The sequence below is a fragment of the Barbus barbus genome (assembly GCF_936440315.1).
Source record: "Barbus barbus genome assembly, chromosome: 32".
NCBI classification, from domain to species: domain Eukaryota; kingdom Metazoa; phylum Chordata; class Actinopteri; order Cypriniformes; family Cyprinidae; genus Barbus; species Barbus barbus.
The window spans coordinates 2,008,315-2,025,143 of NC_136760.1; the positions used below are offsets into that span (position 1 = coordinate 2,008,315).

The window sequence follows — 16,829 nt, forward strand, 5'->3', positions numbered from 1 at the left end:
AACACTGACAGATACTCTTCTTTCACAAGCATAAACTCACTTCACTTTAATTTATCAGAAAAAAAAGACTTAATATCTTGTCATTTTGCATCTTAGTAAACCTTGATTTAAGGATGTTTAGATATTTGTGTTGGAAAACTGTGGAAGATTGTATTTTTTTCGTGGATGCTACATTAAATGCCATAACTTTATGAACTGAAGACTTTTTGCTCCAATTTAGGACATTTGTGCAAGAGTGAATTAAGACCTTCCAAGGCAAGACACTACAGGCATTCGTTAATTTTGTGATTTTGGGCTTTTTGGCTTTCATAAAGTGTTGTTTCAGACTAGTGGAAGGAAAACATCCAAAATACCCTTTTAAGTGTTTATTTTATTGCACTTTACTTTATTGCCATTTTCTCAAAATGAGTTTGTTTCTCCACTTTAGCAGCACTTCCATGCACTATAATATATGGACTGCTATTGAAATCTAGTCGCAAATAGATGAAGTGCAATAAAAGATTTATGTTCTGAAAATTATGCAAATTTGTACATATTAAATAACACATTTGCATCAATAAGTTCTCTAAATGTAATTGTCTAGGGAGCACACAATGAGTATTTGTCTTGCTTTCCAGTGCATTTTCATATGTAAAAAAAAACATTTTATAAATATGAAATGTTTTTGCAATTGTTAATGTAATCAAAACACAAAAAAATCATGTTTTGATGAATATTTTTATCTATAATCTGAAATTTTGTGGGTTTCAACAATAATACTGGGCACCGCTGACTTCTCTTCTGTTTGACAAAAGGTCAAAGGTTTGGATTTACATGAGGGTCATTATTTCATTAAAAGGATGGCATTGGCAGAATCGGTCTGCTGATTACAGCGTGGCACTGGAAGGTAAAACCAGGAAAACTTCCTCCATTAAGTGCTTAGGTTTAATCCACTTATGGACGTCAAGCCATTGATAAAAGCAAAATTCAGCTGAGCATTAAAACCAACAGTAGGGAAAAACCCCCTCAGGAATAAGACCTTAATTATCCTTGAGGCATGTGAGGTGGACACTCGCTCTCTGACCGCCATTAACCTCCGCTGACCGGGAATGTCACACACACCCAATTCACATATGAGCATATAGTGCTTGCTGTACAGGATTTCCCTAATTATACTGAAATAAAGGTTTTATTGTAATGTTTAGACACGTTCTTATTGTCCATCAGGAACAATTCACTGCTTTTATAAGACCACCACTACAGCCACACTCATTCAGACCGAGCCACATCTCATGCTGTTATCTTCATGCAAGCGCTGTCCAAAAATATGAGACACCCAACGCAGTCTTATGCAACATCCTCCAAGAAACACAGGCAATTGTGGTCAGCCGAGATCCTAATTACACTGAACGTCCTTAACACAGTTTACCCAAGCAACAAAACTAGGTGATGTTATTTATGATATCAATGCTAATTCAGAAGATGTTATGTTTTTTGCTTTAACCTTTGGTTTTTGACATCAATAAAATCTTAGTATCACTGTACAGTAAAAATATCTAAACGTTCTTAAATCAAAGTTTACTTGAGAAGCAAAATTACTATAAAGGTAATTAATTTGATTCAAGGTTGTTTAGATATTTGTACTGGAAAACAAGACTAAAATACTAAGGAAGAAAATTAATTCTTATCTTTATATTTTCCATTTCATTTCAATTTTAGTTAAGGTTTGAGTAATTTGTGTTTTTTTTTTTAGTGCTTATTAATTTTTAATTGAATTTTTAGTTATTTTAGTACGGAAGCGTATTGCATTCACTTGAGGAAAAAAAATCTACTCTGTTTTTCTGAATTAACGAGTTAATTATCTCAGAATTACGAGATAATTTTTCATTAAAAAGAGTTTTTGCTCTGTTTTTCTGAATTAATGACTTATCTCGTAATTCTGAGATAATTAAGTCATTAATTCAGAAAAACAGAGCAAAAACTTTTTTTTTCTTTAAAAATTATCTCGTAATTCTGAGATAATTAAGTCATTAATTCAGAAAAACAGAGCAAAAACTTTTTTTTTCTTTAAAAATTATCTCGTAATTCTGAGATAATTAAGTCATTAATTCAGAAAAACAGAGCAAAAACTTTTTTTCATGAAAAATTATCTCATAATTCTGAGATAATTAAGTCATTAATTCAGAAAAACAGAGCAAAAACTTTTTTTTTTTCTTTAAAAATTATCTCGTAATTCTGAGATAATTAAGTCATTAATTCAGAAAAACAGAGCAAAAACTTTTTTTTCATGAAAAATTATCTCGTAATTCTGAGATAATTAACTCGTTAATTCAGAAAAACAGAGTAGATTTTTTTTTCCTCAAGTGAATGCAATACGCTTCTGTATTTTAGTACATCAAGTTGAACTAAATGAAAATTGTTGAAAAATAAGACTTTTTTATTTTATTGTAACACTTTAAAATAAGGTCAAATTAGTTAACATCAGTTAATGCATTAACTAATATGAAATAACAACCAGCAATGCATTTGTTACAGTATTTATATTTGTTAACGTTGATTAATAAAAACTAGTGCTGTCAATCGATTAATCGCATCCAAAATAAACGTTTTTGTTTACATAATATATGAGTGTGTACTGTGTATATTTATAATGTATATATAAATACAAAAACATGCATGAATATATTTAAGAAAAAAATGTTGTTTATATATTAAATATATTTATATAGAATATAAAATATAATATACATATATAAATGTGTGTATTTACACACAGATAATAAATAAACACAGTAAACATACATATATATTATGTAAATAAAAATGTTTATTTTGGATGCGATTAATCATTTGACAGCACTAATAAAAACATAATAAATGTTCACGTTAATAAATGATCACTGTTAGCTCATATTAGCACCAGTCGATTAAAAAAAAAACATGCAACTTTTTATTTTAATAATGCATTGTTAAATGTTGAAATTAAGATGAACTTAGATTAATAAGTTGAAGTTGGGTGGTGATGGCGCAGTGGATAAGACACATGCCTTTGGTGTGAGAGACCCGGGTTCGAATCCACTGTGAGACACCAATGTGTCCCTGAGCAAGACACTTAACCCCTAGTTGCTCCAGAGGCGTGCGACCTCTGACATATATAGCAATTGTAAGTCGCTTTGGATAAAAGCGTCAGCTAAATGAATAAATGTAAATGTAAATGTAATAAATGCTTTAGAAATATTTTTCACTGTTAGTTTATGCAGTCAATTATTATTAACCAATGGAATTCTATTGAAAAGTATTACCGTTTTCATTTGATGTCAATTACCATAAATGTTTCAATAGTTAACTATAATAAAATTGATCTAATACTGCAATTTTTTCCCCTCATTCTTCATTACTTCAGTCAGGTAACATGCTGATCGTGAGTGAAAAGCTTTCCTCCACGTCCTCCCATGAATCCTCAGATGGATTGAGGTCTGACGTTGCTCTCCCAGGACAATGACATTGTTGTTTTGAAGTCATTCCTGTGCCGTTTTGGCTTCATGTTTGGGAGCATCGTCTTGCTGGAAAGCAAATCTTCTCCTGAGCTGCAGGTGCGGAATCCATCAGCTTTTCCTCCTGAATTTCCCTCGTGCTTCATTCAGCCTAGATATCATGTGACATCTTATTAACAGTGCTTTTCTCTTCCACAAAATCTTACTCTCCGTGACTCACCAAGCGTTGGACCTTCCAGGGTTTTGTTTACGCTACAATCATTGGAAATCCCTTGACTACAGATCTCCGTTTACCTTCTTTTGTAAGCTCTAAAACCAAATGACCGCACCAGTGTTACCATTTCAGTACATTTTGACATTAAAGAGTCTTTTTCTGTTGCTCAGTGGCCAAAATATGACCACAAGGCTGGAAGAGTGACATTAGCCAAGCTTTGAGAAATGTGCTATTAATACACCTCACAACACATGTAGTTCATATACTGGAGGTTTATAAAGAGCTTAAACTAAAGTTCTGTTATGGAAGACGCTTTGACCACCATATGAATCAACTAAACCTTCACAAAACAGAAAGGAAGACCAGACTCACACCTCGTAATGGTAGTCCATGCAGGTGAGCTCCCTCCAACAGCGGTCACCTCTGATCTTGATCAAACCCTAGTCAGACGGAAAGATGGAAATAAGGACGATGCAATCAGTAATGATATTTCAAAGACACAGCAATCAATGATATTTTGCTCAAGTGACATTTCTACACTGTAACATTTCAGTTTATAAAAAGCATCTAACTGTAATGAACTATGCTATATTTTTGTGCAATACAACGAATGAATTTGAAACAACCCTTTTTCATTAGAAAAGTGAAAATTGACAGTCACTTGCTCCTCTGATAGACCATGAACAATCATTTGAACATTATATCTTCTGGAGCTACAATAACAACTTGCTTTAGAGCTTGACATAAAATGAAATATGCAGAAAAATATTTTGTAATGGAACCATAAAACCTTGTTTTTTGTTGAGTATTAGATATATCAGGCTCATATAGTCTGACGTAGTGAGAATATGGATGAAAAACAGCTCAATTTTAACCAGACACTCAAATTGAGCAAAAATATGCAATTTGCTGCAAATGCTGATATTAATATAATGAACTCTGATGCTTATCAGTGAGATCTTTATAACAGTACAGTAGATACTGACATAAAATGATAAAAATATCAGTCGTCACTCTATATCTCCAACAAAATATCAAGTTGACTAAACTAAATTTTAAGTCAGCGATGTAACAAATTATTATTTTTATTTTTAACAGTGCTGATTTGAGACGCACTGATTTTTCTAAAATAAAATGATTGATGGAGAATCAAGTAAAGCTGAGCTGCTTCAATCCAGTAAGTGCTCATCTGGAAATATTACTAAAAGTTATTCTGATGTTTACTTGATAAAAATCAGTAAAGATTTGACAGAGGAAAGACACATGAAGCTCCAGCTGAAGCTGGACATTTGTACAATTACACTAAAAGAGCTTTTACTTGATAAAAAAAAACTCTGAACTATTAATCAGAGACAGAAAGCATGGAATAGATTGTGTGCAGCAGCTTTAACAGACTTTGTTTTTTGGGTTTTGGTTGAACTGTGCCTTTAAGAGCTACATCATATATGAGGCTTCCTCTCCCCATCAGATGCATTACTGGTGGCAGATTTTAAACATTTTAACTCCTGACAGCTGTTTTTCTGAACCTGAGGTGATCTGGATCTCTCTGCACTAAATCAACCAGGAAAGCCAGCTACATGTTAAGTCTCAACAGACCGAGGTTCAGTACAGGATCCACACAGAAACAGTCAGATCATTCTCCAGAGACAAGCGCTCACATCCCAGGAGGAGAAACGACTGCATCAGTAACTTTCGCTGCTTATCAAGTGCATTCTTGCATTCATGACATTAAGGATAATGTAATAAGGAACGCTGGAATGAGTATTCGCTCCCTAAAATGCGATTGCACTAATGTGAAAATGACTGACTCCCACCCTCAACCCACCTATCAGCTGGCCAATAAATAAAGCCAGCATTAAGAGCGTCCGACGTCCAACTGGAGCTCCGCCGTCACACTGCTTTAATGACCGCTATTCACATCTTACATGCCATTTACTTATTTGACTAAATTGCAAATAAACTTGATTCAAATCACGACAAATAGATCCAAATCATAAGGGAATCAGGCGTTTATTCCCATCTGTATGGCTTTCAAACTGCTGTTTCTGCTGTTGACTCAAATAATTCACATGACTCTATAACTGAGGCTAAACATAAAACACATTTACTGTTAAAAGGAATAAAAACTAGGCATTTACACTTAACATCAGCATTCACTTTCTCAACTGCATACTGTATTTCATTTTGATTTTTAACAAACTTGTGATAAATGTGATGCATAATTGTCAACGAATCCCATTTGTTTCAGTCTTAAATCACCACGTTTTAACCATGTTCATACATTTTTAAATGAATACATTGTATCGATTCCACAATTATCGATTTATGCTGATTCTAAGCAAATGATGAATATTTAAATAAAGCAGATGCAAATAGTTATAATATTGCAAATAATAAACGATTGATTTTGAATAAACTATTGAACCATGATTTGTTCATGTGCAGAAATGTGACCCGTTTCATTTATGTATGACTGGCAAAAATGCATCACATAAAGTTTATTAGTTTATGTTAAAAGTGTGTAATCCGAATGGATGGAAAATGTTTTATTCAATTCAAATACATAAATCTTAAATTTAGGCCTAAATATGTTTTGAGTGTAAAAATTACATTTAATAGACATTCAAAATGTTATATTCTATGTAAATACGTAAATAAATAACTAATATAAATACATTAAAAAACATAATTCTTAAATTTAGGCCTAAATATTTTTTGAGTGAAAAATTACATTAAAGCTAAATATTGAAATGCATTAACTGTAACTATGCAAAATTACATTTAAAATAACATTTCTAAATATCTCTGGAATTTCAATGTTTTATCTTTGGTTCAGCTCAACATTAAAAAGACATCTTGTCTCCAAATTCATCCTCTTCGAAGCATCACTGCTAAAAAAATATTCATGCAAAAAAACTTAAATAAAATAGGTTATCGCCACTAATTAACAGACTAAATGTTTCTGTAGCAAAGATCTTCAATATCTATTCAAGAATATGTTGTGTACAGCAGTCAGTTCTTCAAATCCTACTCTTAAACCAACAGCTTCTAACTCTACAGCAGTACAGAGATGATCATACAGCAGGTAACACAAGGGCAATTTCTCCTCTTCGACCAAATAATCTTTAATTTCAGGTAATTAGAGTCAGTCGAGCACGAGAGCATGCAAGTATGCTGTATTACGGTAAAAGCACACAGGTGCATGTGACAGGCGTTACTTCCACACTATCTGATGGGTGCTTGCATGCAGCTGAATCAAAACCTCATTAACTTCTGTTTGCTGCAATTCACTTCTATAAAAGTTTAGCTGACAGGAGACAAAAAGGCCAAGGAGAGTTTCTGCTGCCCATTCTTGACACAGCCGTAAGGAACGCCAAAAACTCCTGCCAAGCATCCGAAAGAGGAAATGTCAAACACACACACACACTCACAGAGTGTCTGAAACAGGAGAAATGTGCATGAAAACAGGAGGCACTCAGGTAGACTAAAGCAAAGCAGAATGTCTCTTTCTGAATCTGCACACAAACTAAACGCAGTGCATTATTTGCGACCCACCCGCAAATGATCAGAATGCATTTTTTTATTACCCGCCCCACGGATTATCCACAGCGCCCGCGGATCTAACCGCCATCCGTGCATCACTAATATATATATATATATTACACAACTGTATGCAAAAAAACATATTTTTTGTTGTTAAAGAAAGTTAAACAGGTTTGCAATGACATATGTAAATGACAATGTTCATTTTTTGATGAACTGTACCTTTAAGATCATGTAAAAACACAAATAATTTGTCTAATTTTGGATGCTTGCGGTGTCAAAAGACAATGTGAAGTTGAGCGAGATAAACTTAAGCCACTCCAGAAATGTTCTTAATGAAATTTCTATAAAAATTCACCCACTCTGAAAATAACTGCATAATTCACACACTGTCTTACATTAAACAGCCTGATATAGCATTCCAAAAATGTAATTTAATTATTAAATTAAATAAGATTTAATTAAATTGATTTAAGTAGATTTAATTAAATCACTTGGAGATCAGAATCCTGTTCTCCTGATCTGCTCGAGATTATCTGGACTATTTAGTCTGTTTTAACAATCTTATTTATTTAGTGACTTTTTAAGCAACGGCTGCAAACTACAGATGAATCTTCAAGGCAGACGACTAATGAATATGAGCAGATGGACGGGACGCTTGAGAACATTTCCAACACGAGCGCTCTGACTCCTGATGGAATGTGTGAACTTCAGTCGCTAAGTGAAAGATTCCCGACAAACGCCAGACATCAGAAACAACCCTCCAACAGATAATAAACGTGTGGAGCCCAGGGAATCATGTGAACCGTGAATCCAGTCGGAAACCCAAGCCTGGAGTCTGAGGGGTTTGGAGAGGCGCTTTGATGTGTGCTGAAAAACCTCCCTTGCTGAGAAGTGGAAAAGAAACGATGGTGAACGACAACTTGGCCCCTGATTCCAGCTCAGACCTTGAGTCCACTACATTCACAAACAGCTGGCGTTTCCTTCACTGCTTCTCGGAAGAGAGAACATCTTGTGAAATGCTAAACAGCGCTCTGGTCATTTGGCGAGCACAGCAAATTACTGCGAAGCACTGGTGCTAATGAATGTTTTGCCACAACAGTTTTGATTTAATTGCACTGTTAAAACAGCAAGAAGCAAACACTTGGTGAATTAAGGCCTGCGCTTGTGTAACAGACCTCCACAGATGTGTGGAAGTTAAGAAAGAGGATCCAGCAACCACAAGACAGGGTTATTATAGGTAACTAAAACTAAAACCATTAGAGAAACATTGGTATTACCTGACATATAATAAACATTACCTAAAAAAAAAACAATTTAAAAATTACTTCTTTTATTTTATCTAGTTGCCAATGTTTCTCATTTTCACTTTAACTCAAAGTACAAAAAAACTAAGACGAAATAAACTAATTAATAGAAATGAATAAGAACTACACAGATGTTTAAAAAACAATTATAAAGATTTAAAAAAAAATTTAAATAAATGTTTAAAAAATATATTAAAACTTTGAATGAAATTAAAATAAAAACAGAAAATATAAAAACAAAATCTAATTCAAATAGTACTAAAAACTATAATAGTACATCAATAATACTAAAATAACACTGGACCAAGGCCTCCAGCAAAAACATATGCAAGCCTGTATCCAGCACAGGATTTTTGTTTTTTTAATGTGAATTTTTATCTTTTTTTCTTGCAATTCTGAAATACAAGATATAAACTTAAAATTGTGATATAAACTCACAATCCTGGGAAAAAACTCAGAATTTCAGGAAATAAACTCAGAATTGCTAAATAATAATAATAATAATAATAATAATAAATAAATAAAATAAACTCAAATTCTAAAAGAAAAAAAGTGTGAAAATTGTGAGAAACAAACTTAGTCTTGTAAGAAATAAAATCAGAAATGCTAAAAAAGGGCAGAATTGTAAGATATAATCTCAGAACTCCTAAAAAGTCACAACTGCAAAATATAAACTCAGAATTGCTAAAAAAAAAAAATAATAATAATAATAAATAAAATAAACTCAAAATTTCTCGAATAAAAAAATTCTAAATTGTGAGAAATAAATTCAGGCTTCTCAGAAATGCTTTTATGCCATGGAATAAAAAAATATATACAAATTTTATCTCAGAATTATGCCTTTTCTTCTCAGAATTGAATTTATGAGTAGCAATTCTGAAAAAAAATTCTGAATTGTGAAAAAAAAAATTGCAAAACAAAAGTCAGAATTGTGAGATAAAAATATGTAATTACCAGTTATCTTTTTAAACCCATGGTGGAAACAAGCTTCCATAAAAACCTCCCGTTAAAGCCTGCATATTGTAAATAAACTAGCTTAAATCCACGTCACATTCATCAAGAAGCGTCTTGCTAATTGCCGAACAACACTGACCACCCCAATCAGTTTTAATGACTTCATTGCAAACCAAACGGAAATCTCACAGGACCTAAATCATACTCCTTCATTTCCATAAACGCAGAGAAATCTGAGGAGACACCTCGAATGAGTGATAATCATTACCCTGCTATTAAAAGCAGCTTGTTCGTTTCTCAGTCCGCGAGGCGTTTTTATTCCTAGTGTGTCTGAGGGGAAACGGCTGCAGGGTTTTTACAGTTGTAAGCACTTAAAGGCAATTATATTCTTGGCCTGCTTTAACCGAACGTGCAGCTCGCCTACCCCATTCCTCCTCATTTATGGCGCTAATTGGAAAAACATTTTCATCTACATGGCAACCTCCGTACTTTGGCAGACAATAGTTATGGGCCAGTCACACAAGCCATAAAAAATCCAGACAGAAGTCGTCTGACAGCGTTTAAAGTGAGCATTAGCAGCGCACATGTACTTTTCCTTCGTCCTGTGACATATATGACTGGAGGCGGGCAGGGAAAGGCATGAATGTGCATGTAAGTGTACTGACCGCACCCAGCATGATGCGAACTATGAGCCAGCGGAAGGTCCAGATGGAGATGAGCGACGGCGGGCAGCGGCGCGGCTGCGGACACAGACTCCACAGCGGACACAGGAAGATCCCCAAGAAACCGGTTTCCAGAAGCTGGCTTTCCCAACCTGCACTCACACAAACACACAAACTGTGACGAAACACATCTCTACGAGTGGAAAATTAATGTTATTGCAGAAAAACAAAACCAGCATGAGAATCAAAACAGTACAAAAGAGCTGCTTATGAAATCTGAATGATTCCACATGCTGTCGTATCTTAATTCTCCACGTTTGATTCTAATAAATCTGTAATATTCTAGGATTTCAGTCTCCGCTTATGAGATTTGTTAGTCAGAGAGGGTTCAGAATGTTTTATCATCAATCCCTGATTGTCAGCAGATGTATATCAGTAATGGGATGCATTTGGATGTTTTTGATTTTGCTATTTTACTGGACCAGAGAGCGGGTCCCAAAAAAAATACCCATTTTATATCCTTAGAAAATATTTAGTTCATTTGATTTTCTTTACAATAGGAAAACATGCAACAACGATTGTTGCATCATTGTGACTAAAAACAGAACAAAAAACATTTTCATTATTTGGAGTAAAATAAACATTAACTGAAATAACACTGAAAAATAAACATTTTGCATGCTTAAGTAAAATAAATAAAACTGAAACCTAAATAGTAAAAACTATAGACGCATTAAACACACACACAACAACAAAATTACTCAAACTTTAACTAAAATTAAAATGAAAACAGAAAATATAAAAATAAAATCTAATTTAAAATATTGACAAATTAATAATAAAAATTAAACAACAAAATTACTACAACTTTAAAATTAAAATAAAAAGGCAATATAAAAAAATTATTCTGCACAGAACTAATAAAAATTTCAAAAATTACTAAGACTTTAAAATTTGCTGTCAATGTTTTAATCTTTCATCAAAAAAACAATCATTCTGACAGTGACTGCGATATTGTGATGTGAACTTCTCTTCTAATGATAATTAAAACTTTACAGTTATTGGTTTTGGTGTGAACAGGCCTTTAAAACAGGGCATCAAATAATAAAATATTCCTTTTTTTATTTCACTTGGCATTCAACACCACCCATGTGTGTTTTAACCTGCCGCTGGGCTGCTTTAAAGCAAAGAGAATGTGCTTCGAATCTCTAAATGACTGCCATCTACACTCCTCCTCAGGGAGTCAATCCAAGCAAAATCCTGAGAGCCGCAGAACACTGGTATTAATGTACAGAGAGAATCAAGAATCACCGCATCGCTTTGCTTTACTCAGAGAATCAAGCGTTTACATACTAGCAGATTTCATCTGACCTCAAGCGCACTGAATCACTCAGATGCAATCAAAATGTTTAGCAATAACACTTGCAAACGGCTTCTATGGAGAATTTATGGCACAAACGCTGTGATTTCACCCTGAAGTCTCTCTGGGAAAGAAATGGCCTTTCGAGCGTCGCAGCGCTGTGTTTACTCGTGTAAAGCCTGTAGGTGGTTTGTGCACGGCACACACTGGAAAGTGGGCAGAAATGAGCGTTTGGAGCGTGACAGAGGTTGGAGGTGCTCACATTTATCTCTACAAAGTATCATACACACAGGAGATGGGTGAGAGAATCGCTCCAGTATCTCGTTGCTATTTTTACACCCCTTAATCAGATTTCTAGACACAATTATTTGGTTTGGGACTGAATAATTCATTACATCTGTAGCGCCGCTGATTGCATTTGAGTCTTGGGAGAAGAACAGAAGATTCTGCATATTTGAGACGCCGCCACGTTCTCTTTGCACTTAATTTAGTTTACTGCTAACTGAACTGGAGAAGTTTTTGCATGGAACTCCTATCCAAATAAAACTAAAACAGATTACCAATTTAACACTCACACTCAAGGTACTGTTCATAAAAAAATATAATTGTATATTGAATGTCTTAGAGGTGTACATTATTCGATATTTGCCAATACCTCAAACCACGCCACGATAAGATTATCATTTAAACAAGATTCAGGAGTCTGTGATCAATATATTGATTTTATGTTATCATGTGCCTATTTTGCAGAAACTGTTACTTTTGTATTAATCCGCAACTGAAATAGAACATGAACATTTAATAAAATCTTTGAAAACTGCAAATCCTGAATCCGAATCGGGATCCTCCGGAAGCTTAAAAAAGTAATTTCAACTCATCACAGTTCTGACTTTTTACCCCCAGAATTATGAGGGGAAAAGGCAGAATTGTCAGACAAAAAGAAAAAATCTAAATTTTGAAACATACAGAAAGAAAAAAATAATAATCTTTTTATCTCAAAATTTTTGTCTTGCAATTATGAGTTTGTTTCACAATTTTGCCCTTTTTGCCTAATTCTGACTTTTATTGAACAATTTGTTTTAGAATTGCAAATGTGTATCTTGCAAGAAAAAAAAGCCTAAATTGTGAGATAATCTCAACACTGCGAGAAAAAAAAGGTTGGCAATTACATTTTGTATTTTTTTTTATTCCATGGAGTAAACAGGTTTCCATAGAATCCACAACAACAACAAAAACACTTTAGTTTTTAAAATAATATTCTAAATATAATATATTTCATATATATATATTTCAATATAATAAATCTAATTAGTCTTTCTGTTCTCTCGAAAAAAATTTTTACACATTGTGTCATCATATTGTTGGTCATTTGATTGATGCATCGATCCATATAGTTGTAGTTTTACACCACTAGTATGAATACTTTTGAAAATGGAAAAAGATTGATGATCATCTGAAATCCATTACATGGCATTACACTGTTGCATGCACTTGGATTGATCCCTAAAACCAGGAAAGGCTTTAAATGACAAAACTGGTGTAAAACACAAAAGAAATATTCAAATATAAATTAAAAAACATGTTCTTGTCTTCCATTCAACAATAGGCCTAAATTAAATACCGATTGGCCAATTGAGCCCATTTGTGGCTTTCTTGTTTATCTGGAGAATTTGGATTTTGGTGGGATGGAACGATCACAGATGTGGTTAGTGGGATGAGGTAAAACGCTGGGGTAAGAGTTCAGATGAATCAGCCAGCACAAATGCTCATCTCCCCACTGTGACTTGGCGCAGTAGACATCTTACTGAACCGATTTGGCTTCAAAGCCTCTATCGGTCACACTCGTGGAGATCCCAAACCAGAAATCTAAACACTGAAGGGAATTCTGAGAGAAGAGGCCCTGATTTATTCTTCTGTTGCCATGATTCATTTAAAACTGGCATCTATGAGAATGTTGCTACTAGAAAACAAAAAGTGCATAACTTTATTTTACAAACAATGTGAGAGATGATTACTCACCAAAGGAGTACCTGGATAAAAGGAAACAGAGAAATATATGAGATTAAACTCATTTTCATCATTTAAAAGTAGGGAAGCCCATTCTCGCTACGCAAGAAAAAAAACATATTATGAGATAAAGTCAAAATTACTAAGATACTGAGTCATACTTATGAGATAAGAAGCTATAATTATGACACAGTAAGTCATACAGACAGCAAAAATTATGACACTGTGTCAAAGTGATAAAAAGTCAAATTATGGCATAAATTGAAATTATAAATTATAAATCATAATTATAAGATAACAAAAATCATAATTATGACAAGTCATAGAAAAAAGTAAAAGCTATGACATACTAAGTCATATTAGATAAAGTCAAATTAGAAATTATGAGATACTAAAAAGTCAAAATTAGGATGAAATGCATAATTATGACACTAAAAATCAAAATTATGAGATACAGAGTTAATCTCATTATTATAAGTCAAAAAGTAAATGTTATGACATAATATGTCATAAAGAGATCATTTGACATAAAAAGTCAAAACTGTGAGATAAGTCATATTTATGAGATGAAAAGACAAATTATGCATCTTGTCAACTCAATTTATGAAAAAAGTCAAAATTTTGAGATACTAACTCAATTATTAAACAAAAAATTAAACGTTTGAGATACTAAATCATAATTATGAGGAAAAAAATATACATAAAATAAATTGCATAATTATGTCAAAATACATCAAAACATAAAAAGTCAAAATTGTGAGACAGGTCATATTTATGAGATGAAAAGACAAATTATGCATTTTGTCAATTTATGACAAAAAGTCAAAATTTTGATATACTAAATTATTAAAACATTTAATGTTTGAGATACTAAATCATAATTATGAGAAATTACATAAATTGCATAATTATGACATAAAAAGTCAAAATTATGAGCTAAAAATGATGATGTGAAATCCATATGCATCACCTGGAAAACCAGGTCATAATTATTGCGAAGAAAAAAAATGCATAATTATGATACACTAAGAAGCAAAATATGATACACTAAGAAGCAACAATTTACACTAAAAAGCAAACATAATGGCATACTAAATCATACTGAGATAAAAAGTCAAATTGTGACATAAAAAGTAAAAATTATGAATATAATTATTTATTTATTTTTATCTCATGACTTAGTATGCCATAATTTTAAGTCACTTTTGTGTCATAATTATTAGTTTTTATCTCATTGTTTTTGTCATGGTTCTGCCATAATGTCAGCTTTATGTTAACTTTGATTTAGGATTATGACTACTTATCATTTTGTCGTTTTATGTCATTATGTCATAATCATGACGTTTTACCTCATAATTCAAACTCAGTATGACATAATTTCGGCTTTTTATGGCATGTAGGTAATAATTGTAATTTACTGAAGCATAACTTTTTTCTTAAGTGGAGGAAATGGGCTCCTACATAAAAGTCAATGAAATGTTGTAGGTGTGGCAAAACAGGCCATTTTTCTCCAACAAAATGGCATAATTCAATCTAATTTTATTACAATAATAAGACTGTACTGTTTTAACATGAGAAATATGAATGCACGTGTGTGTGTGTGTGTGTGTATGTGTGCATGTTTATGTGGTTTATGAGGACACAAATGTGTATAATGACATGGGTATGACAGAGGTATTACAATATGAAGGTGGTTTATGAGGACACTGCCTATGTCCCCGTAATTCAAAAGGCTTAAAAAACATACTAAATGGTGTTTTTTTGAAAATCTAAAAATGCACAAAGTCTCCTGTGAGGGCTAAGTTTAGGTGTAGGGTTGGTGTAGGGCAATAGCACACACAGTTTGTTCAGTATAAAAACCATTACGCCTATGGAGAGTCCCCATAAACCAACGTGTGTGTGTGTGTGTGTGTGTGTGTGTGTGTGTGTGTGTGTGTGTGAGAGAGAGAGAGTGTGTTTGTGTGTGTGCTCACCAAACCTGTCCGACATTCACAATAGAGTGATACAGGATCCAAAGTACTCCCATAATGATCATATTGGCACTTCCCATGATTAAAACAAACCCTGACAGAGCCATTCCCGCCAGAGCAATGCCATCCAGGTTGGCATCCATGTCATTCCAGTCCATAAACCAGAGGACTGTAGGAGTGTACGCCAGGGCCTCAAAGCCAATCTTGCCACCCACATAACGCTTGACGCTCCTCAAGTAGTCCTTGCAAGGCATGAGCCCTTTCTCTCCAATGAGCTGTTTGTTCTGGTTGTAAGCGACAGTGAAAGCCACAACTAGAAAGAAAACGAGAGACAGTGGTGATTTCACACATGGCGAGCACAAAGGTGAGTTATCCCTGCTGAAAAAAACAATAGACACATCACAAAATATTGGTTATGATGGGAATTATATTGGTTTTATTGGAAACTCTAATGGACGCTGTTGGTCACCTTCTATTGGTGGCTTCTTAAAACCACTAAATCCTAATGGAATATGTCCCAAAAAACATTTTTTAATTGTTTTATTGGTTAAAAGTTGGTGGTTTGTAATGGTTTTTGTAGTGGAAACCATTAATGTGTGTCAGTACAGGCAATTCACTAATGCAAACTTATAGGTTTCTGTTGCACAGATTAGTAACTGTAACTAACTGATGCCTGATCTCCTAGCAACTGCATCCTGTAGAGCTGCCACCTGTCAAACTCACAGTAGATGAAAGCAATGGCTCGCAGCAGCACGATGCGCGTGAGCCAGTAGGTCCCAGTTTGTAACGATACGCCCACTTTCTTGTCATATTTGGTCGGGTCTTCGTCTTGCACTGTCTTGCTGCAGCTGTCGTGTGAAAGACTGTCTGAAACAAGCGCATCGCCACGTCGCTTTCTCAGAAAACTTTCCCTATTCTCTGAGCTCTCACTGGAGGACGCCATATTTTTCGAACGCTCTGCACATGCGTAAGAAATCACGCGCAGCGCAGCGGACCAATCAGAGGACAATGCGCTTCTGCCAACACAACTTTCATTACAGACCCGCCCTGCGTCCCAGTGTGCATACTATCCACCCTATCTGCCCTAAATAGTATTGCAAATTACTAATATCACATAGAATTTAGGATGGAAAGTATGCACACAGGCTGAGACTGGCGGAACTGCTGTAGTAGCAATAAAGACGCTTATTCTTGCTCATGCTACACGACTGTTAATAATTATTGAAATAAAAACCGTGTGGCAGAGCTAAAGATGTAACATTTATATTTAAAATACATGTGTTGAGATGTTTAGAAATTAAATTCATTTAAAGATTAAAAATTGTTCATTTAAACATTT

The 16,829-nt window shown here is 33.9% G+C and overlaps 1 protein-coding gene across 1 annotated transcript in view; it reads right to left on the minus strand.

Annotated features, from left to right (window-relative positions):
• lmf1 (lipase maturation factor 1) overlaps nucleotides 1-16,440 on the minus strand; it is a 34,074-nt gene extending 17,634 nt beyond the window's left edge. Inside the window, exons 1-5 of the mRNA XM_079388924.1 lie at nucleotides 16,214-16,440; nucleotides 15,494-15,803; nucleotides 13,533-13,543; nucleotides 10,157-10,305; nucleotides 4,062-4,127 (exon numbers count right to left, since the gene is read on the minus strand). Coding sequence (XP_079245050.1) covers nucleotides 4,062-4,127; nucleotides 10,157-10,305; nucleotides 13,533-13,543; nucleotides 15,494-15,803; nucleotides 16,214-16,433 — 756 coding nt within the window. The 5' untranslated portion in view covers nucleotides 16,434-16,440. The remainder of the gene's footprint in view (nucleotides 1-4,061; nucleotides 4,128-10,156; nucleotides 10,306-13,532; nucleotides 13,544-15,493; nucleotides 15,804-16,213) is intronic.
• Nucleotides 16,441-16,829: the final 389 nt, after the last annotated feature.